Source organism: Onychostruthus taczanowskii, unplaced genomic scaffold (genome assembly GCF_017590055.1).
Source record: "Onychostruthus taczanowskii isolate IOZ18803 unplaced genomic scaffold, ASM1759005v1 scaffold30, whole genome shotgun sequence".
Lineage (NCBI taxonomy): Eukaryota > Metazoa > Chordata > Aves > Passeriformes > Passeridae > Onychostruthus > Onychostruthus taczanowskii.
This window is the reverse complement of record NW_024500350.1, coordinates 4,654,130-4,676,715: the sequence shown is the minus strand read 5'-3', so window position 1 is coordinate 4,676,715 and position 22,586 is coordinate 4,654,130. Positions and strand designations below refer to the sequence as shown.

Here is a 22,586-nt window from a genome sequence, read left to right as displayed (position 1 = left end):
CCTTCTACAATCCTGCCTCCCGCCTGTCCCGTGTCATTCTCGGTGCAAGAGTGACACTGAGCCACACACCCATTGTCAGTAATGCTCCTCCTCACTGAGGATGAGATCATCTTTCCCAGGAAACAAAACTGGAGACCTTCTTGGGTAAGCACAACCATGGTCCTGCATGCTGGAGGAAGATGGACAATTGAAGACACAGTGTGGGATTGCTCTAAAAAGCCTCAGGTGAGATCCAGCATCTGCCAGCCCAAGTTACACCTGGAAGCAGCAATAGGTGGTGATTCCTGATGATTTCATCCAGTGAAATTGCAAGCTGCTGCCTCCCCATGTGGCCAGTGGAAAACAATTCAGCAGGGAGCTGCTCTGGTGCCTCAGCAGATTTAAAAATCAGCCCAAAGCATCCATGAAACAAGTCAAACATTTCCACCTAAAGTTCTCCAAGTGAGTTGGGCTGAAGAAGGTTTTGGGGAAGGAAATCTCTGAAGATTTTGCAGACTCATACAGTGTTGCTTGAGCAGTGTGACAGGTACTACAAAAACCAAGGGGGGGTAAAATCCTCATCTTCACTGCTTGTCCCATGCTGTCCCTGGGATTAGGAGGTCAGTTAGGTCTGCCAGAGCTTTGCCTCAGTTTCCAAAGACAGACAAGGAGGTATTTTAAGCCTGTGTAAGCTTGACTGTGACTACAGCCAGAGGCCTGAGCAGGTACTGAGGCCCCAGGGAAGTCAGCATCATCACATTCATATTCTGTTTTCTTCCTTGCTAATGGCATTTCCTCTTGACTTAGCTTTGTGAACACTTTTTCACAGCAAAAAGAACAACTGACTTAGACTCCAAATCATACTTTCTGTGAATACATGTAAAAATGTTTATCAATACATTCCCTATTTTAGTAAAATTGTGTTGGTTAGGGTTTAACAATGTATTTCTGTACGCAGGCCTCTGACTCCCTCCCATTTCTTCCCCCCTTCCTAATTCCCTTCCAATTAAGTGGCTGCTACTTCTCAAATAATCAATGTCAGTTAAAAACGTGTCACAGTGTGGTCATTGTATGACTTCTATTCAAAACTCATGTCATTTAGACTTTCATTGGCAGCTATTTTGTCCCAGAAAAAAGTTCAAGACAGCAATTTGTGAATCTTGCTCAGCCAAGTAGAACTGTGGAAAAGAGGAGTCATTCCAAAAGTCAATTAATTGTGGCCTGTCAGAGTTCTCCTCGTTCAGTTTTCTCCAGGCCTTGCCATGGGCTCACATCTGTCAGCCCCGTGTTGCCCAGGCTGCAGCCAGATGCCATTACATGGGAAATAATGGGTTTATTCACACCATTTATTGGGTTCTGGGTGGTAGGCACATTTGTATATCATTTCACGGTGTAGCAATTCCATTTACATAAAATACAGGCAATTGTGTGAGTCTGGCTAAAGCACTAAGGGAGGGTGGGAGGAGCCACCCTCCCTTAGTGCTTTAGCCAGACTAAGCCAATCAAATAATAAAGGCTAATTGTAAAGAGGCAGATAATTTAGGTGAAAATACCATCATGAGCAATTCTTGATCCTAAATTAGTTCAACAGAACTTGAAGGAGGCAACGTAGTTTGCATTTTGTTTGTGCTTGTATTAAACTCCTTAATGTTTTTTCAATGTCAGAAAAAAGCATGTACTTTTTACAGCACCTACATTCCATTTTAAAAATCAAGTAATTCTTGATGAAGAAAGGGCTTTTTTTGCTTTAGAGGTAGTTTTTTTCCTCCCAGGTTAGAGGAAGTTTTCACATTTGCCTTTAAAGGAAGAGAAATCAAGCAGAGATTGGGGAGGGGATAAAAATATCTAGAGAAAAAGCACATAACATTTACACAGAGCAAGAGATGTTAGAGAGACTTTTCTAATCCTGAGCACAGGCTGCTTCTAACCTTCCCCAAAATACTGTCTTTCCAAAATCCAGAGTTATTTTATGAGGCAAAGAAAATGTGATGAAAAAGAAGTTATTGTGAGTTAAAAGTCACTTTACAGGGCTCACAGAGCCATTATCTTCAGGAAATCCTCCAGGTCCAGTTTGGGTGGAATTGTTAACTTTAGTCCTTTAACTCTTGGTTTTAACTCCAGATTCAGAATCCAAAGATTGGGCTGAAATTTTTCAGGTCTCAGCAGGAGTGTCTCTCATGTCAGTTGAGCTCAGCCTCGCAGGAGTTGGCTCCCCTTGCTCTGGCAGCCTGGTAAACCAGCATGAAATCCTTAAACCGAGGGGCACAGCCCAGCCAGGCTTCCCCAAAGTGTTCATTCCCAGTGAAGAGGAAATCTCCCCCTCCCTTCTTCACCTTGCACTGAAGAAGGGTTCGGATGGGGCCTCGCCACTCCCCACTCCCTTCCTCCTGCTGGAAAATCCGGTTTTTCTGCCTGTAGACCTTCTGGACTCTGACATCAACCTGGGACATGTGGTTCTCCGAGTCGTGGGAGACACTTTCACCACTGGATGTGAAGAAGACAGGAGGTGGTTATGGAGCAGCAGGAGAACAGTGGGCACTGAAGCAGGACACGAGGCGGGCCCGAGCCCCTCCGCCTCGCTTGCCACAGGTGCAGCTGCCCGGCGAGCTCCACGGAGATGCTGGCGCCCTGGAAGTGGCTGGCGGGTTTGATGCAGACTGTGCAGCACTGGGCGCTGGCCAGGCTGGGCTCCAGGACCCAGCACAGGGCTCGTGCTGGGTACATCCACTCCAGGGAGCCCTCGGTGCAGCGCAGGAGCACCTGCTCCACGGCACGGGAACGGGGCTCCCAGCCCAGACCACTGCAGGAAACACCAGGCACCTGTCCGTGACCGGGGGAGGAAGGGAGAAGAGAAGAGAAGAGAAGAGAAGAGAAGAGAAGAGAAGAGAAGAGAAGAGAAGAGAAGAGAAGAGAAGAGAAGAGAAGAGAAGAGAAGAGCCACTGCACCACCTGCATACACAGATCTTATTCCTAACTCTCCTAATGACCCTTAAATTGGCTTCCTCTGGCTGGACTGGGCTCCTTCCCTCCCACCCCTGAATCTGAACTGCAGGAGCCACAGAGGACAGGGAATGCTCACAGCTTGGGTGCACGGGAAGGAGCCTCAGTCCCTTTCACCAAATCCGTGCTTCAGTGTCTGCAGCACCCAGAGAAATGTCAGAGGGCAGCTTCTCAGTGCTAAATAGCTCTAAACTTTTCCTTGTATTATGACTGGCCACTGCTTAGCTGTCCAGAAAATCCCACCTGCAAGTGCATGGATGGGGATGAGAGCCACTGACTCGCAGCAGGAGCTGCACAGCAATGCTATGCCTGAAAAATTTGGTCTAAAGATCTACTTTATAAAATGATTTTTAATATTTCCAATATAAACTCATCAAGAAAATGTTTTTATAAAAAGGGTGGTGCTGGCCCTGCTCCCGAGCTCTCGCTCAAGCCTGTGCAACTCCACTGCTTGCAGAACAGTTACTTTTACTGAGGTCACTTATGGAAGTCAAATCCGCGCCAGCATAATTAGTTAAAAGAAAAGTAAAAAGGCAACAAAACAGCGGGAAAGGACATAATATTTGACAACACTGAGAACACTTGTGGCCTATTTCCCTGCCGGTGACTGCAGTAAACCCAGCAGCACAGGGCACCGCACCCAGCGCCCTCCGCAGCGGTGCCCGCAGCCCCCCGGGCCCGGCCGTGCGCACCCACCTGCCCAGGGCCGGCAGCAGCGGCAGGGCCGGCAGCAGGACCGGCAGCAGGGCCGGCAGCAGCAGGGGCGGCAGCAGCGGCAGCGGCTGCAGGGCCGGCAGCAGCAGGGCCGGCAGCAGCAGGGCCAGCGGCAAGGCCGGCAGCGGCAAGGCCGGCAGCAGGGCCGGCAGGCCGGGCCAGCCCCTCAGCGCGGCCATGGGCCGGCGGCTCGGCCGGGCGCGGGCCGGGCTTTAAGGGCGGCGGGAGGGAAGGGGGGCTGCGGGTCCGGGGGCGGCGGCCGCGCCTGGCAGCGACCCCTTCCCCCTTCCCCCTTCCCCCAGCACCGGGGACAGCAGGGACACCCCGCCGTCCTCCTTCCCTCTTCGCTCCGCCGTCCCCATCGCCCGGGCCGGACAGCCCCCTTTTGTCTCTGAAATAGTTAGAAGTGATTAATAACAGTTTCTCATCGCGCTGTAGGAACACACAAAAATCGTGTCAACATAATCAAAGCGAATTTTGAATGAATGATGGAAATTCAATAGTTTTAACTTCTGCTTTCATGATTATCTTTCAGGGGTCCGTGCACAAGAAAGCTCCGGGGCCCCACGATTATCATGCTAAAAGCCGGGCTGTGCCTGCCAGTAATTAGATTTCTATATGCATTGCCCTTTCCATATTTTCAATGAACGACATGGGGAGATGCTCTTTTGCAGGTCTGGGAGAGCGAGGCTCCTTTCTGCAGCTCTGAAGCGTGGAATCGGGATTTGGCGGCCGGGCGGGGACAGTGGCAGGCCCCGCAGCCGCAGGCCTTGCTCCGCGGGCCCGGCCCTCCGGCCATCTGCTACCTTGCGGTTACCGGCGTGTTCTCACATTGCCCACAGATGCCAGGCAGAGTCTGCCTGCAGCCCTTCTGCAAGGAGGGATTTTCCCGAAGGGGAAAATAAATTTGTTACAGGAGATACCCTGAAATCAGAGCTTTAGTCCTCAAGTGTCTGATACCAGACTCCTTGAATCCTATTTCGACCCACTTTACCGTTCATTCACAAAAACTTTGTATTTTTACTGTTATGATTAAAAAAAGAAACAGAATCTCACCCTTGACTTGCACTTTGCTAATGTCCTGTGCTCTTCCTCACACATACCTGCGCTGTGACTCCTTGCACAACTTTTGGCTAAAGTCTGGCTCAAGTGGGTGCTCTGCAGGGCTCACTCCAGCAATTCTAAAAACATTCAGAGATGCATTAAACCTTGCTGGTTATCAGCATTAGTGCCAGTGATCCTGAGAGCTCTGTGAAACCATTGTCTTACCCATCTAAGAGAAAACTTGCTGAATATCTATGCTCTGACCCGATCCTGAATGGAAAACAACACACAAATAGACTTTAAATGGTTTGATTGTGGCATAATACAGGAGCTGAGAGGCCAGAGCCCTTCTCTCTTTTGTGCAAACGAGACCAGGGAACAGAGGAGAGGACTCGGGGAGGGAAGTGACACTATGACAAAGTGGCCCCACAGGAGGATTTATTCGAAAAGCCCAAACGAACCTATCTGCCATCAGGGGAAAGCACTGAGCCATCCATCCATGAAGGTCTCCCGCAGCAGCGTTTCCCCCCACCGGGGAGAGCCCCGTGGGAGTTTTGCTGACTTGCTCTCAGCAGCACCTCCGGCCCATCTCCAGTTTCTACTGACACCAAAACATCTCCTGTTAAACCTCTTACTTGAAACTACTCATCACAGGTAAGGCATTTGTAGGGCTCCTTCCCCTCTTCGAGTAAATAATGTGCAGCAGCAGAAGCTGCTTTAAGATCCCCAAGTGACAACAGAGGTGAGAAGGAGCAATATGGACTTTTCACATTACTGTTGAAGCCTGGGAATTCAAACCACTTCAACCACACCTACTGAAAAGCCACACAACCTCAGCTCCCCCCCGGGCTGGAGCAGAATGAGCCAGGAGCAGGCAAACAGCTGCTGAGAGATCTTTGCAGGATACCAGTGGTAGTTTTACCTCCAGAGACATTACTGTGCTGTCTAGAATTTTTCCCATGTGTTGAGGTTTGAGATGCTCAAATTTTGCAGCAGGAATTTCGGGCAGTAGCACGGCCACAGAGTTAAACAAAATACAACTTTGTTCTCAGAAATAAGCCTAAGCTCATGCGGCTGCAGCCCTCCCAGAGCCAGGCAGTCATCCTCATCCTGGGGCTGCTGCAGAGTTGAAGACTCACATTTGTTTTTATGCATAGCCAGGAAAAGGAAAAGCTGAGTTTAAATACTTTAATCCACGTCCTTAAATCTACAGAGAAATACAGTACAAATAACAAGACAAACAGATGCATTAGGAAAATCAGTAACAGAGCCAGTGCTGTGAAAAATCTGTATTTACAAATTTTTATGAAGAACATGGAGCAGATGTTTCTCCACAGAGAAATTTAGGGAGTGTAAGTCACAGAGAGAGGCCATGGTACAACCAAGTGAAGTTTTCAGTTTCCCCCATAATGTGCAGAACCCACAGAACGGGGCAGCTCTGTGGCTCCACTGAAGCTGCAGCTTCTCAGGCTGAAGCTGGCCCAAACCACACATTGTGCCCATCTAACCACTGCACCAACCATCACAAATTTGTATGAGACAAAAGCACACTCACTGCCTCTGCAGCAAGTAAAACCAGACGTCTCTGCTTTTATAACAATGGCTTTTAAGGGATTATTACCTCCTTACCCTTCCATTTCAGCCTGCCCTCTCTTCAAAACCAAAGGAAAACCAGTTTGAGGTTTGAAAACATGGCTTGATGCCAAGGAAAAAACTGCCAATTTTGATGTAAACATTTATTCTGGAGGTCCAAGATCATGCTAACTGGTTCTTTCATGGCAAGCAAGCCTCACCCCCTGTACAGCTGCAAGCCCTGGGGTTGCTCTGGGGTTCTGAGGGGCAGGAATGGTGCAGTGTCTGCTCCCATCTGGGCACTAAATACAGATCTCCAACTACACCATAAGGAAACAACTGATCTGCCAAAAGTCCACGGATCACTCCTCACTGCTCTGTGGGAAATAAAAAAATACTGAATCCCAAATGTCACCTTTCTCAATTGAAAACTGCCTAAAATGTTATGAATTCTATTTTTTGAGCTATTTCTTGCACTTTAGGCTCATATTTTCCTTGTTTAGTGCCACTTTATAACATATAGACAAACACTCAATATAAATCCCATGTGGCAGCATCACAGCATTTGTAGCTAAAGAATATATTTTTTAAACTGTTAACATGCTGACATTTCCTTGTAAGCAGCAATTACTAATTAAAAGTTACAGCTCTTAAAAGCAACATTTTACAGTATTCTGATCACTACTTACTAAACAATTACTATACATACTGAAGTTACAAGCTACAAAAATAAAAATCCATTCTGTTTAACTACAAAAATCCTAGAAAGAGAGGATGGCTGGAGGTACTCAAAGGATTACAGCAGTTTGTAGCAGACAAAATGGCTTTTGAGGGATGTACACCCTGAAGGTACAGAATGCAATAAACTCATATACAATGTAAGTTCCTACATAATCTTAAAAAGAAAACTATTTTTATGCTGAAATCTACAAACAAGTTGCAAATTAAACAATGCAAAGAATTAATTACATACAGCAGTAGGGGGACACAGCACAGGACACAGGGCAGTATTAAAAAGTACAGTTTTGAGCACATTCATACTTTTGAACAGTTAAGGGCCAGATCATCAGCTAAGGTCAGTCTGCACAACACAACCAGGTTTAGTCAAGGCATGTGGCTTTATTCCAGCTTGAAGTATCTCCCTGAGATGCCCAAAGCCTGAATTGGGTATTCAGCACTCTTAGATGATAAATCATGATCATGTCGTGCTTGAGAACTGTGGCCTCAACACTGCTGAAATAAAGAATATGTAAATTCTCTCAATGTTCTTAATTAGCACAGGAAGAAGTGGTTTCTGCTGCCTGTGTTCAAGAAGCACCTCTCATTTCTCAGAAGAAACCAGCATTTTTAATTAAGTGGTTGACATTCAAAAGAATCAGTTACGTCCTAGCATTTTTGAAGACAGTCTAATTTAATTCCAATTGAAAACTGATTTTTTTTTTATTTTCCAAAACAAGGAAAACTGCTAGCAGTCAGTACAGTTAGAACACATGTAGATTTTTAAGTGTCCTGCTCTTCCCCAGAGACTAACTGGGTTACAGTGTTGCTCTACCAAAAGCATTTGCTGCCAAGTAAAAACCAGAACTACTCTAACATTGATGCCATTGTGCTGATCACAGCTAAAGGTGCAAAGCCTTTTATTTAACTAGTGAGATACAGTAACACACACTGTAAAAGCTTCAGTGCAATGCAGCACAGAACCAGAAGGAATTGGCCAGACTGAAACCAAACCCTTCAAGGATCAGTTTTCAGAAACTGGAGAAAAGGGATGTTCCTCCCCAGCAGCAATGAGAACAAAGATTGTACTTTCAATACAGGCCAGGGGTATTGGGGAACCTTTAGTGGTGATGGTGACTGGAAAAGCCAACCAGGTGGGTCACTGGGCCAAGAACAGCTGTGTGAAGCCATTCCAATTTCCTTGTCTGACAAAGCCTTTGACAGGAGGTTCTGTGCATAAAAATACCCAGCACATCCTCTCAACGTGAGTGAAGAAGTACAATGTGAGCCAGGCAAGGAGCTGACCCACAGAAAGGCTCTCCAGGAAGATTTATGCTTTTTGTATTGCCTGCCACAGGACTGAGAAGCGACATTAAAGAAAGTTATCAGAAACTGACCAAACTTGCTACTGGATGCAGCAATACAACTTAAACTCCATGAACTCACTTCAAACTGCTTGACAATCAGTGTTATTGTACATTTTACACAAAGCTATAAAATACAGACTGGCAGAAGAAACAGTTTGTTATTTGGCTTTTTAAAATATTGTTTTTTCTATTCTTCCGACGTTTATGATTAACGGGAGAAGGGAAAACTCTCCATGCACGACAGGAGCTCCAGCTGCAGAGTTCCCTCTCCCAGACAGAGAACATGCTGTGGGGATTCCCAGGGTCCCAGCCTACAAGGAGTAACTCCGTGGACGGAGGAGCTGTTTGAAATGGGTCTCTGTGCACCTACAACGCTCAGAAAGCAGGGAGCAGTTCACAGTCACCACGCACACCACAGCTCTGGGCAGCTCCAGCTCTGTTACAAATCAGCCAAGCCCACTGATTGATTGCTGCCAGACAATCTGGGAGCCCACTGAGGCCAAACTGGGGCTAAAACTGGAAACGGCTCCACGAAGTCATTCCAGACAGGCTTTAACCCAATTTGCAACACACCAGAAAGGAGGAAACATTGAAACCAAAGAACAGCCGGAAACAGCAAGGCTTCCCACAGGCTCCAGGGCTAACTGACTATGTTTTACAAGACCATTTTTGCCACACAAATGACAGCTACAGAGTCACAATGGACACTTCAGCCCCACAGAATGCTCTCTAAACCACGAGTACAGTTTCACAAGAGGCTTCCCCACGGCCACATTTGCTGCCATCACTTACAGTCCATTGGTGAGACACAAACTTCTTCACCTCCAAAAACAGGATCATTTAGCAGGGGTTTTCCCAAACAAGCACCCCGTTAGACACTACTTTCACTTTGTTTCTCCAGCAGGAACGATGGATTTACCCTTTCCAGAGGATTTCACACATGTTGGACTGAACTCATGGCAAGCTGCAGTGGGGAGCACACAGCCCCCACTGGGGCACAGGTGGAGAAGCCCATTCCCTGTGGGAACACAGGGAGACTTCCAACCTTGGCATCAATTATTTCTTTTCTAGATGTCAGGAGTAAAAAGAGTAAAGTTTTTCAACAGTTAAAGGCTCTTGGGCCATAAACCAATTTGAACAGTCATCTGATCTACTTCAGGGAAGTCTAAACTGCATTATGAATAGTTAAAAGTAGCCAGTGGTGTCATTTCAGATACTGCTTTTCAGAGCACATACCCTGCTTTTCCAGAGATCCCTCATTTGTTTGTAAACAACAGTTAGGTAAGAACTACAGTGTAGAACTTAAATACTTTTAGGGTCCTGATAGTTACAAGTTATTAAAAAAATAATAACTTAACTGGTAAGATTTTTTGAAGCTAATACAAATTGCAGCTCATAACTAAAAAAAAGGTAATGGATTCATCTAGCATAGCATACTTAGGGTATTTTAAACACTTTTTACATATATTTTCTATTATTTTTCATCTATATTTACATACAATAAAATAATTAAAGTTATGTGTACAAGGCTAATGAATATGGAATTTACAAATGGCTTCTGCTTTACAGTTCATTACACTCTAATCACATTTTCAGACTGCTATAAATTCACTGAGAATCAGTAGTATTGAAGTTCTAGTACATACACTTTCTACAAGGAACACCATCAAGTTAAAAATGCTTTCCAAAGAGGATTACAGTTGAAGGTTTTAAAAATACTGACTTTGCCAAGTTTCAATAAATTATTTTAAAATATAAATAGATTGTTCACTGTTAATGCAAACATCATTTTACAGATTTCAGAAAAATGGTTTCATCTAAAAAACCCTAGAAACACAGCCTACTTTACCCAATGGTCTCATTTTCAGTCAGCATAAAGAAAAAAAAATTTAAAAACTGGGGGATCATGACAAAAGCAGCAACATTCCAAGTTCAGACCAAAGCTCTCACCTTCTTATAATCTTGGCTTACACAGGATAAATTCTCTTCCTACTTGGAAGAGCACCTTCAGTAACTAAACTGAATTTATTCAGTGAGATATTTTAAACCTCAACTCAGTTCTCACCTGCTGCAGGCTTAAAATTCTTACAATAAAAAGAACAGGAATAAGACCTTTTACTTTTGTTAACCATGAAGATGTTTTCACCTGAGAAGCTTTTAACCTGAGAAGCTTCAGACACGCCAAGCTGACAGTCCCTGTGTACTGCTGTAGGTGCTCTGAACCTCCACTACCAGGATCAACCACTCATCTTTTTCCCCACTTTATATCCATAAGGGAAATGAGGGTAACCAGCAAGGTATCTTTTACCCCCTAGGAGCCAGTCAGAAAAAATGCTTCCATGCTTTTTTCCCACAATCAAATCATACACATAAATGTCACCTATACAAACTTAGCTCTCAGCCTCCACACTTAGAATTGAAAGTTAACAGACTGACTTACTACTGATCATTCTCAGGTAATTATGAGCCACATTCTTCAACAAGTTTTTAAAAATACCCCACATGTGCTAATCATCATTACTTCTTTTAAACCCTTCTCTCTAAACAGCTAAAAAAGATGCTCCTTTGTCCAAGTTTTCCTCCAAAAAGCCTGCCCAAAAACTATGATGTTGCTATTAACAAAAACTAGAATTAGTCTCTCACTGAACTGAAGCAAAGTCAAGTTACAGGATCAATCAGTGCAAGTCATGGTACAAGTATTTTGAATTGTATGTTGGGGACTCAAGACCTCAGGGTACTCTTTGGCTTACAAAGCCACTGAAAAAAGTCATGTCTTAAATAACATTTCCAGAAACCTTTGGTCCAAAAGCAATTTTCTTGTTGAGTACCTTCCCCAGAGCTCCCAGATCCTCTACTCTCTCAGTGAAGCTTATTAGAAATGACTGCACAAGCAGGTGCATAGAGTTACTTCTCTTGCTCCCAAGCAGAGATGGCAGCCAGGAGCAGGCTGCTGTCAGAACATCAACCCATATTCTGCTTGGTCTGGTTTTTCTTCTCTGGAACTGCTCTGGGGCAGGTGGAAGCAGGTCAAACCCCCAGCTGTTCCCCTTTGCAAGGGTATAAACATCTCTCTGAAACACGGTGCTGTGATGTGCAGAAGACCTGACTGCACAGCAAGGAAGGGTTGCAGCATCTGTCCCTTCCCAGCCATTAGAGGAACACACTCCAGCTGGAAAGGCTGGAGGGCATCCCCACCAACCTAAAAGCAAACCAGTTGTAGTAATTCAGCTGTGAAAGTTTCCAAGAGTGCAGAAGCATGGCTTTTTTGTCAGGTCTAGTTCATTCACAAGTATGAACCTTAGTTCATAAACCTCAGTCCAGATCAGACATCGATGTTTTAACGAGCTGAAGTTCCTCGCTGCCGCACGTGAAATTCCAATTCCACAAAATCCCCAGGTCTGGATCCACCTGCTCCCTGCCCTGGTGTCACTCTGACAGGCTGGAGGCATCATCATCATCTGTCTGCTCCCCAGAGTGGTACAACATCAGAGCGTGGGTCTTGTGGGTGATGGTGACAGTGCAGGGCCCCTGCGCCCAGGGCTCCCCATCCACCTGCATCGGCATCTTGGAGCTCTTCAGGATCAGCTGGTGCCAAACACAACAACACAACCACAGCCATCAAAACAGCTGCTACCAAACACAGCAAAACAATCACAGCAGCTCAAAGGGGCTGAAATCACCTCTTACAACTGCAATACACATTCACAGCCCGGCCAGGGAGAAACTGTGAATGGCACTCAGGCCACCAACCACAGCAACAGAGGTCTGTGTATTATAACATAATAAATTTTAACTAAGCAAGAGAAATATACATCTCAACTGCAAACAGCAACTTCAGATCTGATTCAAGCAGCTGAGTGCCTGAGATTCTGTATTGTGTGTTAAAAAAAATTTAGGAGAACAGGTCCTGAAGCAGCACTTACCCTCACTGTGTGTGCCTGCCCCAGGCGAACGGGATTTGCCAGTTTCACCTGGATCTGGGCACAGTGGAAAGAACCATGAACACCAACAACTTCCAGAAGTCCATCATCATGTCTATGAAATAAAAAAATGAGACTTCTTTCAGTGATGCTGATGAGCTCCAGCATATCTTCCCAAATATTACGTCCTCTTGTTGCTATTCCCAGACAGAAGACAAATGTTGTGCTGCCAATACATTTATGTATTTGTGCTGGAGAACAAATCCCACTGAACAGCAAAGAAAGCCATCAATCCCCACAGCTATGGAGCAATTCACCAGTCAGCACAACTGAGCTGGCCTCTGGAAATCATGGATGTATGACTTTCCAAGGCTCATTGTGCACATTTAAGGCTCACAGTGGATTTCTCTTCCATAAACTTGTACAATATTCTGTCTTTTTACTCAGATATTCATGAAAAGGAAAATTTTTTAATGGCTTAATTTTTTAGGTCTGGGTAAAGTACCTTGCCCAAGTATTTTTTAGAAATTCAGGACTGTAAGCCTTGTAAGAAAACTATGGGTATATTTATATAGATGCCTTCTGAAGAAGGAAGTCACAACAGGGAATAATCAATGTTTGAAATTCTTTTTCTCTTTCGTATTGCTCCCAACACGGGAGTCAAAATTTTGGACATGTTTTGTTTTTACTTCCCATTTTAACCTCTAATGAGATGTGGTATTTTAGATTCTGAAATGGATCTACCTTCTACTTTTTGAAGGCTCACTTTACTGTTAAGAGCCTCTCCAATGCTTCTGCTGTCTGTCATGCCAGACATTTTGAGCAAGTCTTAAAACCCCCTTGATGTGTAGGATGCCTTTACACCAAGTCTCCAATTCAAGGAAAATAAACAAATGTGAGATAGCCTGTCCCAAGGAACCCTTCCAGCCTGCAGATAAACACAGCCTGCTGAGGGAATTCCTTACACTGCAAGAACTGTTAAAGGAAAAAACAAAGCAAAAAATGCCCTCTGTACCTTGCCAAAGGATAAGGTTCATCCCCCATTCCTTCCCAGAGCCTGCAGCCACCTCCCCAGTATCCAATATTCAGCACAATGATGCCTTCCAAATTGGGCAACTCAATCCTCTCACCATCCAACTCTAGCTTTAAAAGACAAGCAGAAGTTAATTACTGTGGATCAAATTCAGTACTTAAATAGAACTTATTCACTTTATGCATTTAATAGGCTTCCACTTAAAGAAAAATTTGCCCTGCACTAAGAAAATGTGTTTTCTTTTTTCTTTGAAAAAAATTCTTCTGATTTCACAAGAAATCAGATAGTAAATTTCTATTAGTAGAGAAAAGAAAAAAGGAACTCTCACTTATGTAAGCCTCGAGTGCTATGGCAAATTATAGCTGAATATCAGTGCTTGCACTCATTGAACTGAGTCAACACCAGTAAAAGAAAAAAAAAATTAGGAATCTTCAGTAAGCCCAAAGACATGAATTCCATGAAGTAAGCTGCAGATAGCAAAAGAACCACAAAAATACTCCAAGGTCACAGCCACCCTCACACAAATATCATTAAGTGCAAATATTGTGAAGAGCAAAGCTTCTCTCCTTTTCTTTCACAAGGTAAGGTTTTACACTTCACTGACTGTCCAGAGAATAAGCAAGTTAAAAAACTTACCTCAACCTTTTTGTTAAGATCTTTACATTGTTGTACTAAGCAGTCTTTGGTTCCATAAAAAAAATAAACAGCCTACAAAAAAACCCCAAACAAAACAGGGAGAAAAAAATATTTTTAGAAAAAGATAATACATAGGAAGACTATTTGAAATATTTATGTATAGTTAGGGCCATGCAAACCTTATCTAAAACATACACATAATATATTTGCACATCCTTGAACTAAGCCTTCCTCATGAGATGAGCTACAACTTGCACAAGAAACTAGATTTCCACTTGAAAAGGGAATAAGCACTTAACTCATGAAGTTTCAAAGCAAATGAGAAATTCTGAGCAAAAACTGAGCAAACAGCAAATTTCGTAAGCAAGCACAGGCCAGGCAGAACACTCATGAGTAGGCTTGCCAACATGTTTTACCATGGAATCCCCTTCCCTAAGAAGTTAATTCAAACTCTTATTAAAATGGAAAGAAGGAAGTAGTGGTAAAGGAACGTGAACCTAAAAATAGCCTGAAGTCAAATCAACAACTCCAAGGAGGAAATGTCCCTTTAGCAAACACACCTTATTGATGATTCTGCTGGAAAACAGAGAGGGAGTTTTCTCACGATGGGCATGGAAATTCAAAGCCATAAGAGCATCAGGTCCTACAGAGAAGTAGTTGTTCATTGTGAATACCTGTAAGACAGAACTTCCATTAAAAAACATTATTAAGGTTTAAAATTCAGAGTGTTTAATGGGAAGTTGATAACAACAACAAAATTACATACAGGTATTCCATAGAATTCATATTCACACTTGCAAACCATACCTTTGGTTTCCTTAAGTTGTAGTATCCTTTGTTTGTGACTTGAACCTTCCATCTGAAAAACAACAGTTGGTACTTAGACTTGAGACATAGTCCTCAGTATCAAAGCTGTAGTTAGGAATCTCATATCTATACTGGGATTAAGGCAAAATACTCAAATTTAGTTAAATTATGAAAGAGTTAAGCCCTGTAGCACAACTAAAAGTCTAAATTCAGACCTCAGTTAGGTTGTAGTTCCTTCTGGCAATACTTATGTTTATGTAAAGAAACTGCTGCCATGGACTATCAGTAGAGCTACAGCAGTGTTTGGTTCTATACATTTTGTCTTTTCACTGTTCCTTACCTGTCTAGTTTGATTCCATCTGCCTCCATGACATTTCGTAAGATCTGCTCTACAGGGACTTCTCCAGCATAACCTGCACCCCAGCCCAGTGTATTAGACAGGTCATTCCCTGTTCCCAGAGGTAAAATTGCAACTTGTGGAATATATCGTTCTTGCCCCTAGGATACAAAACCACTGCATATTAGCTCCTGCTTCAGCACTCATTGTCTCCCTTCCATCCCCAAAGCTCAGGTTAGATCAGTCCACATTCCCAGCAGCCTGTTACACAGAGCAGAGCTCTGGGGCTGGCAGAGCAGGTGGCACATTGAGCTACTTACCCAGACATAAGGTGAAGGAAGGAAATGTTAAAGCATTGTGAGAAGGAACGAGAATACAAACACAATATGGGAACAACACACTATGAATACTGAGCAGAGTATTCATTCCCAGGAATGATGCTTTGGATCTGGGAAGTGACATGAACACTGAGAGATGTAACACACAGGGCTGTGAACTGCAACAAGACACCAAAAGGCTCCTACAAGACTGAGGTGAGGTTAGGTCTAAACAACAGATGCACAGAGTACCAGTGTTCAAGCACATACAGAAATACAGATGCTCAAAGGAGCAAAGTCAGTGTCTCAGTCTGAGGCTGTCACCCACAGATGGAGCAGGTGATGATCAGCTCTGCAGAGCACAGTGACAGGAGCTGTTCAGAACAGCCACCTCAGCAAAGACTTGGCTCTCCTGACCACACAAGGGTGAACAACTATTTCAGCTGTACTATGGCCTCTGCAATTCAGCTGTGAAAAGCACTTGTAGTAAACTGGCATTTTGGTTACTGTTTTATCCAGAAAGGTTATCAGCCAGGTATCAACCTGTATTTGAGAGTCAAGATAAATGAAGGCAGAAAATAACCTACTGCTGATAAGAAAAAAGGTTTTGCTGATAAATCTCTACAGTTTACCTAACACCAATGACTCAATTTGAACAGAACAAAGAAAAACCCAGATTTCATCAACTGTATCAGCACTGAGGGACAATATATCAAGTGTGCAGGACCACACAACCATATACTCATATTCATTAACCTTAATAGGTACTTTATTTCTACTTTATCAGCACACAGTAATTCTCAAAGAGGTTGTTGGACTATGCATGAAGTTGTAATCATGGCCTTCAGCTACAACATTTTATGTATTAACAAGAAAGCTGCAATAAAAAACTTTAATATAAAAACTTTCTTTCAAAACTAGAGGAACAGTTTATTAGGTAAAACACTAAAGCTTATTAAAATTATTTTCCATTCTTAATTTTCGAAGGAGTTCTTAGGAGCATCCCATAAATGAGAATATCTTCCGTTTCAAATCCACAATAAACAGAATTAATTTTTTCTCCTCTACTTGCAGCTAATAGGCAAGGCTGCAGACAGACAGACTCTTCAGTACATATGGCAAGGAGCAGAAGCAAATGGCTGCACTCACTCATGCACTGGCAACATAACCAGAACAGCTGGCAAAATTATGAGGTTATTATCAAAGATTGAGTGTGCTGGGAGAGAGCACACTAGCCAATATCAGCAATACCATTTAGGACAATATAAATCTGTTCAGACAAAGAGGAAATAACAAGGCAGAAAATATCCAGCAGCTTGTTCTCTCCTTGTTTTGCAGTAAAGAACTACTATCAATATAATTTAAAATCTAAAGTGTTAATATTTTCCCTGAACTACGAGGAATAATAAGATGCATTTCCCATACCCTTTCCCAATATGAATAAGCAATTATGCAAATATTCCTCTGTAAGCCTATTCAGGAAGATGAAGGCAATAAATGCAGGTAAGAGATGAGAGATAGAACTTTGGCAACACCAAAAAGCATTTCACCTTTTAATTTAAAACACAATACCTTTATCTTCATTTCATCAATTGCATCCAGGACCCAGCCCACTGTGCCATCCCCACCACAGACCAGAACCCTGACAGCATTGCAAGGCAGCCAAGTGCAGAGCTGGAGAGCTTTAGCAGGTGCAATTTTGCTGAGATCAAAAACCTAGAAAAAAGGAAAATAAGGAATTCTCTAAGTTCACAGAACAGGACTCAGGATTTGCCTCACAGATAAACAATTTCAAGAAGTTAACTCTAATGCAAAACAAAGATTCTTCATTTGTAATATTACATTAGCAAATGAGTTGTCTTGACTTTCATGAGCAATTTGTTTCCCAAATTTGTTTCCCAAATTCACAACAGAGCACCAGCTGCCTCCCTAGGATTAAATGGCATTGATAAACTGAGCTGACAGAACCCTTGGAAAGTCTGTATCGAGAAGCACGATGATGAATTCTGTAAAGATGAAAGGCTTCAGATAAAAGTAATTTTAAAATACTCAGCACACAAAGAGGTTTATTCTTTAAAGCCTTATTGGGATGCATTTGAAACAAAAACACAGTGATTTCTCTTTGGCTGTATTTTACAGCTGGGTTTTGAACTTCAAAGGAAGAGTATTAAGGTGCAGCCAGGAAATCCAAGAACAACTGCCTGCCTTACGCAACATCCTGAGCCATCCCAGTGGATTTTAAGGGGAAAGCAACTACACAAAGCAAAACTGTCAAGGCTGACATTTCCACAAATAAAGTGAGGATTCAAATACAGGTTTTCTATAAAGAAGATTTAAATGGTACACTTTCTAAAAAGTGTACACTGTTTCAAAAGTCAGATACTTCTGACTGAATTATTATGAATGCATGTATTACTGTAAGCAAAAAAAATGGACTGGTATTAGAATCCTAACAAACTTGGGGCTGGGAGAAGCCTCTGCACATTTTGTTGCTCTCTGTGAAGCTGTACCTTGCTAAAAGAACAAACTGCATGAATTTGTTTTCTTTACTGATCTTCCACAAGACCCTATTGCCATGTGTAAGCAAGATGCTATCTATTCTGATCCAAACCTTGGTTTTATTATGGTGGCTTTGCACTGTAAATACCTGAACGGGGTTCAGCAGCATTTTAAATTCTCCCAGTAAAGTTTCACCCATGTTGTTTCCACTACGAGTATTGGCCAGCACCATTACTGGCATCCAGTGTTTCCTGCAGTAAGGGCCCACCTGCAAAAGGTAAAAACCAGCCTGTCACACAAACATGCACATCTGAAATTGCTTACAGCCCTGCTCTGAGCCCCATCCCCTGCAGGGGCTGAAATGAGAAAGTTACCAGTCAGTCTGAAGGAGACAACACACAAATACTTCTGACACATAAAGGCTGAAGATTCTGCAGTGCTCAGGACAATGAACACTACAATGCACTAAAAAACTCACAAAAATTCAAGGAAGTAAGGTAGACAAATCTCAGTATTTTGGAATAAAAAAATCCACATCTGCTTATATTTCAACAATGACATTAGTAAAATGACAAACACCTCTGAATAAACACAGCAAGTACTTAATAGATCTTGAAACATTTACCTGACAGTTACTACTGTCACAATGTATTGGGTTCAAATTTCAAGGTCTGTCTGTGGGCTTGTTTGGTGGTTTTTTTGGTATATCCCAAACCCAAGAAGCAGCAGGCCATTACCTTTTCATAGTTGGTTCTTTTCTCTTTACGCATCTGGTTGATTGCAGACAAATAGTAGGGTGGAATAATTAAATCTCTGAATTCTCCAAATGTACAATCCTCAGTCCTCAAACAATCCACCATGCATTCATCATGCACAGTGTACTGACACCACACACACCTGAAAAAAGACCAAAACACGTGAAAACAATCTTCAAACAGGCACATTGATTTGGCTCATTTATTTTAGACTTTTGTCAAAATACTTATGCTTACATGCACCATTATAAGCAATATTTTCATTCCCTGGAAGCTTATGTATTGGCTATAGAAAATTATATAAAGTGGTCATGTGCTTGCAGGTCTAGGAAAGTGTTTGAATTCTGCGGGGAAAAAAATCCAACAGTTTTAAATTAATTCAGTTCTTTTTAATTAAAAAAAAAGGTGCTATAAATATGCTCCTGTTTGTAATATTCACAGTTACACTGAAAGCCTGTAAAAGAACCTGAACCCCTGTCCATCCTTCAAGAGCACAGATAAAATACTGAAGCTCAACTCAACACAGTGAGACAAGTAATGAATTAATGTATTCCTTAAGATTGATAATACTCCTTTAAGCCTGAAATCTAAAAGGTTACATAGAACTGTACAAGGCTGATGGGATTTAGTTATGCAAAACTGCTTTGCTGTATGACCTATTCTAAAAGCTGTCCTGGAAAACAAGACTAGAACAAGAGGAAATACTGCAATATCCACTTCCAGCCTCTGCAGAATGTTAATCCTCATTTACTACATCCAAAGCCTTGATTTAAGCAGCTGGGAAAGCTATTTTTGGAGTCCTCCTGACTAATCCAACACACAACTAGAGTATCAGTGACACTTGCCCTATACTCTCTCCTTTCCTTTTCTTCCTTCCTCTCCCCTTTGCCTCCAAATTCCTGCCCCTCCCTCTCCTACACACACTGCCAAGGTTTTGTTTCTGATAATGTGCTCTTTTTCTCTGTAATTCTGCTTACTTACCAGGCAGTTTGACAGCATCATATAGAAACAAAGGAAAAGCTGGCAAAATCTAGGCTGAAAAGATCCTCTAAGTAGGCTCAAGTAACACACCGGGGCACGTGCCATTGCATTTTGGCACTGACAACTTTGCAAGCAGCCTTACTAATGACAGTGCAAATCCATTTAATGGTTCATTGTATTTTTAAAACACTCTTAATCACAAACTTTACCAATATATTGCAGTAGCTTACAATACTTCTCTTTAGCTTTTTTGAGCGTCCTTAAAAATGAACCTGAAACCTCTACAGAACATTGCTTGCTCTATTTACACTGAGCAGATGCCAATTTTGAGATGCACTTTGGTTCTCTGAACTGTAAGCTGTGCCAGTCAAACTGCTCAGGCTATCCACTGTACAACCAATAAATTCATTAGAAACTTCCTAATATCATCCCCTGAAATACAAACTCCCTTGGACAATGAGAGTCTCTTACATATAATTATACAGGAGCCTGCCCATCATGCTGGAGCAATGCAATTAAGAGAACGTGAGAGTGGACGTGAGATGCAACGCCACACTTAATCTGTGACTCACAAGCATCCATTTTAATTTCAGCTTCTTTGAAGTTGGTCTAACAGTATCTTATCTGACTACTGCAGGATCTCTTTTGGGGTGTGGTCTCCCACCAGCCCTGTGGAAAACACAACACTGCCATGGCACTGTAGTGCTCCTGCAGTCAGACCGCCTTGCAGTACCTGTAGTCGCAGAGCTTGGGCTGCGTGCCGCACTGTTGTTTGCAGACCATGCAGCAGCTGCAGAGAGGGACATTGCCCCTGATCCAGTGGTGCGGCATGGAGCTGGGGGCTCCCGCGGTGCCCCTCATCGTGATCTCCTTGCAGAGGAAGCGCTGGTCCGCCTTCTTCAGGCAGGCCTCGCAGACGCGCAGCCCGCAGCAGCCGCAGAAGGCGCCGCGGAGGATGTGCTGGGCGCACACGCAGCAGTACGAGGGCTGCCCGAAGAGGTCCGTGTAGCGCCAGTCGTGTTTGCTCTTGCGGAAGATGTCCCGGATCAGCAGCTGCCGCCGCGACCGCTGGAAGCTGCACCACGCCGTGATGAGCACGGGCAGCAGCACGGAGCACAGGGTCCACACGGCCAGGCGCCAGTCGGGCCCGGCCCGGGAGGCATCGCCCGAGCCCTCCATCCCTGCGCCTCCCGGCCTAAGCCCTCGCACCTCTCGGGCGGGCGGCGGGGCGAGCCCCGGAACGGCCCCTTCGCTCAGGGAGCCAAGGCGCAGCTTCACGCACCATCTCCTAATCCCTCCTCAGCGCTCGGCACCGACCTGCGCCACATCGGGCCGACGGCAGGGTTCCGGCCGGGGCTCCTCCGCTGCCCGGCCGCCCCCGGGCTCCTCCTGCCGCTGTCCCCGGCGCCGGGAGGACGCGGCCGCACGGTCCCGTGTGCCCCTCGCCGCTGCCCCGGGCCCCTCCGCGGGGCACGCGGAGCGGACAGCGAGCTCCGGCCCTCGGCCCGGCCGGGAGCTGCCGGCGGAGCCGGGGCCGGGGCGCACGGCGGGCTCGGAGCGGCGCCGCGGGATGCGCGGGGCGGCGGAAGCGGAAGCGGCCCGGGGCCGTTGCCAGGACACGGGCGCCGCCCGCCCCCGTCTGTCGCGACAGCCGGGATGTCGGCAGCGGCGCTCAGCGGCCGCGACAGTGCCTGGCGCTCCGGCTCCGGCTCCGGCTCCGGCTCCGACTCCAGCTCCGCCGGGCCCAGACCCGAGGCGAAGGCCGCGCTGGCTTGGGGCCGAGTGATGGCGTTGTTTGTGTCTTTATTGCCCAACCATAAATGTTTTCCCCCATAATTTCGTTCTGCCCTAGAATGATGGAGTCATCAGTTGGAAGAGGCCTTTAGGATCACTCGGTCCGACCGGCACTGCCACTGTAACCACTAAACCGCAGCGCCAGGTCCAGATCCTCTGGAGCAGCTCCAGCCATGAGGACTCCACCTCCCTGGGCAGCGCTTCCCAAAGCCTGACCACACCAATGATGATAATCTTCAATCTGAATCCCCTGTCTCAGCTTGAGGGATTTCTTTCCCTGGTCCTCTGTAGGCCCAGCAGAAAAGCCCAATCCCTGCCTCCCTACAACATTCCAGGTGGTTGTGGAGAGCAGGGAGGTTCCCCCAAGTCACACCTTTGTGCCTGTATTTGTCCTCCCCATGGTTGTGCTATATTGCCCAACCATAAATGCCTTCCCCTCATAATTTCGTTCTGTCATTACGTGTCCAATTGTTTCCCTGGAGTAGTTCTAAAAATAGTGGCTGCCATTAGAACCTACAGGTTTTTGCAGTTTCAAAACAGTATAGTGAGCACTGATGTAAGTCCATACAGCCTATACAAAATTGACTGGATTCTAGGGTCTTGGTATCTTTAAGAAAACACTGAAAAATGCACATACTGCACAGTTGGGCAACACTCAGATTTCCAAGGAAATTCCTCACTTCCCTCGTGTAAGAGGCAATGACGAACTACGACTACCTATTTTATATATTGTAGTTGAAGGGATGCATTTCATGCCCTACAAATTGGTGGTGCTGGTACCATGTGTTCAGCATGGCACTGCCCAGAAGAGCTCTAGACATTTCTCAAGGCCAAAACTACCTGTTTGCAGTGACATTTGCTAACCTACGTCCTTACTTAACACTATGCTTAATATACTTTATAATCCTGTTTTCTACTAACTTGTCCTGAAAGGAGGAGAATGATGTGTGTTTTCATTTGTATGGTTCCATTAATTTGATAGAAAACTCTGCTGTGTTTCTCAGTAGTCATAGTCTGGCTTTGCTAGAGTTAAACCCCATCAGTAAGTACTTCTCTGCTGGAGCAAAGTTAGAGACAATCTTTGAAAAACGGGCGCCTTCGCAGCTGCCTCTGA

General features: G+C 44.4%; 2 protein-coding genes across 2 annotated transcripts; both read right to left on the bottom strand.

The window, feature by feature from the left end:
• Positions 1-113: 113 nt before the first annotated feature.
• Positions 114-3,872, bottom strand: LOC121338432 (meteorin-like protein). Its single transcript, XM_041409381.1, is given in 4 exon segments — positions 114-2,463; positions 2,509-2,565; positions 2,567-2,834; positions 3,620-3,872. Coding segments are annotated over 4 exon segments (882 nt in total). The 3' UTR covers positions 114-2,159.
• Positions 3,873-5,911: 2,039 nt separating this feature from the next.
• On the bottom strand, positions 5,912-21,226 carry DGKE (diacylglycerol kinase epsilon). The gene is made up of 11 exons (XM_041409116.1): positions 20,412-21,226; positions 18,680-18,839; positions 18,091-18,210; positions 17,016-17,159; positions 15,130-15,287; positions 14,790-14,841; positions 14,543-14,656; positions 13,983-14,054; positions 13,329-13,456; positions 12,317-12,428; positions 5,912-11,978 (listed from the first exon to the last, which is right to left on the bottom strand). The coding sequence occupies exons 1-11, from the start codon at positions 20,855-20,857 to the stop codon at positions 11,820-11,822; spliced, it is 1,665 nt and encodes a 554-aa protein (XP_041265050.1). The 5' UTR covers positions 20,858-21,226; the 3' UTR covers positions 5,912-11,819.
• Positions 21,227-22,586: the final 1,360 nt, after the last annotated feature.

Bases quoted from the DNA above. Each gene is read 5' to 3' on its own strand.
- DGKE (XM_041409116.1), bottom strand. From the start codon at position 20,857: ATGGAGGGCTCGGGCGATGCCTCCCGGGCCGGGCCCGACTGGCGCCTG. The intron at 18,211-18,679 runs GTAATGGCCTGC...TACCTTTTGCAG, and splicing joins AAAGAACCAACTATGAAAAG to GTGGGCCCTTACTGCAGGAA. The intron at 12,429-13,328 runs GTACAGAGGGCA...TTTATTTCATAG, and splicing joins GAACCTTATCCTTTGGCAAG to ACATGATGATGGACTTCTGG.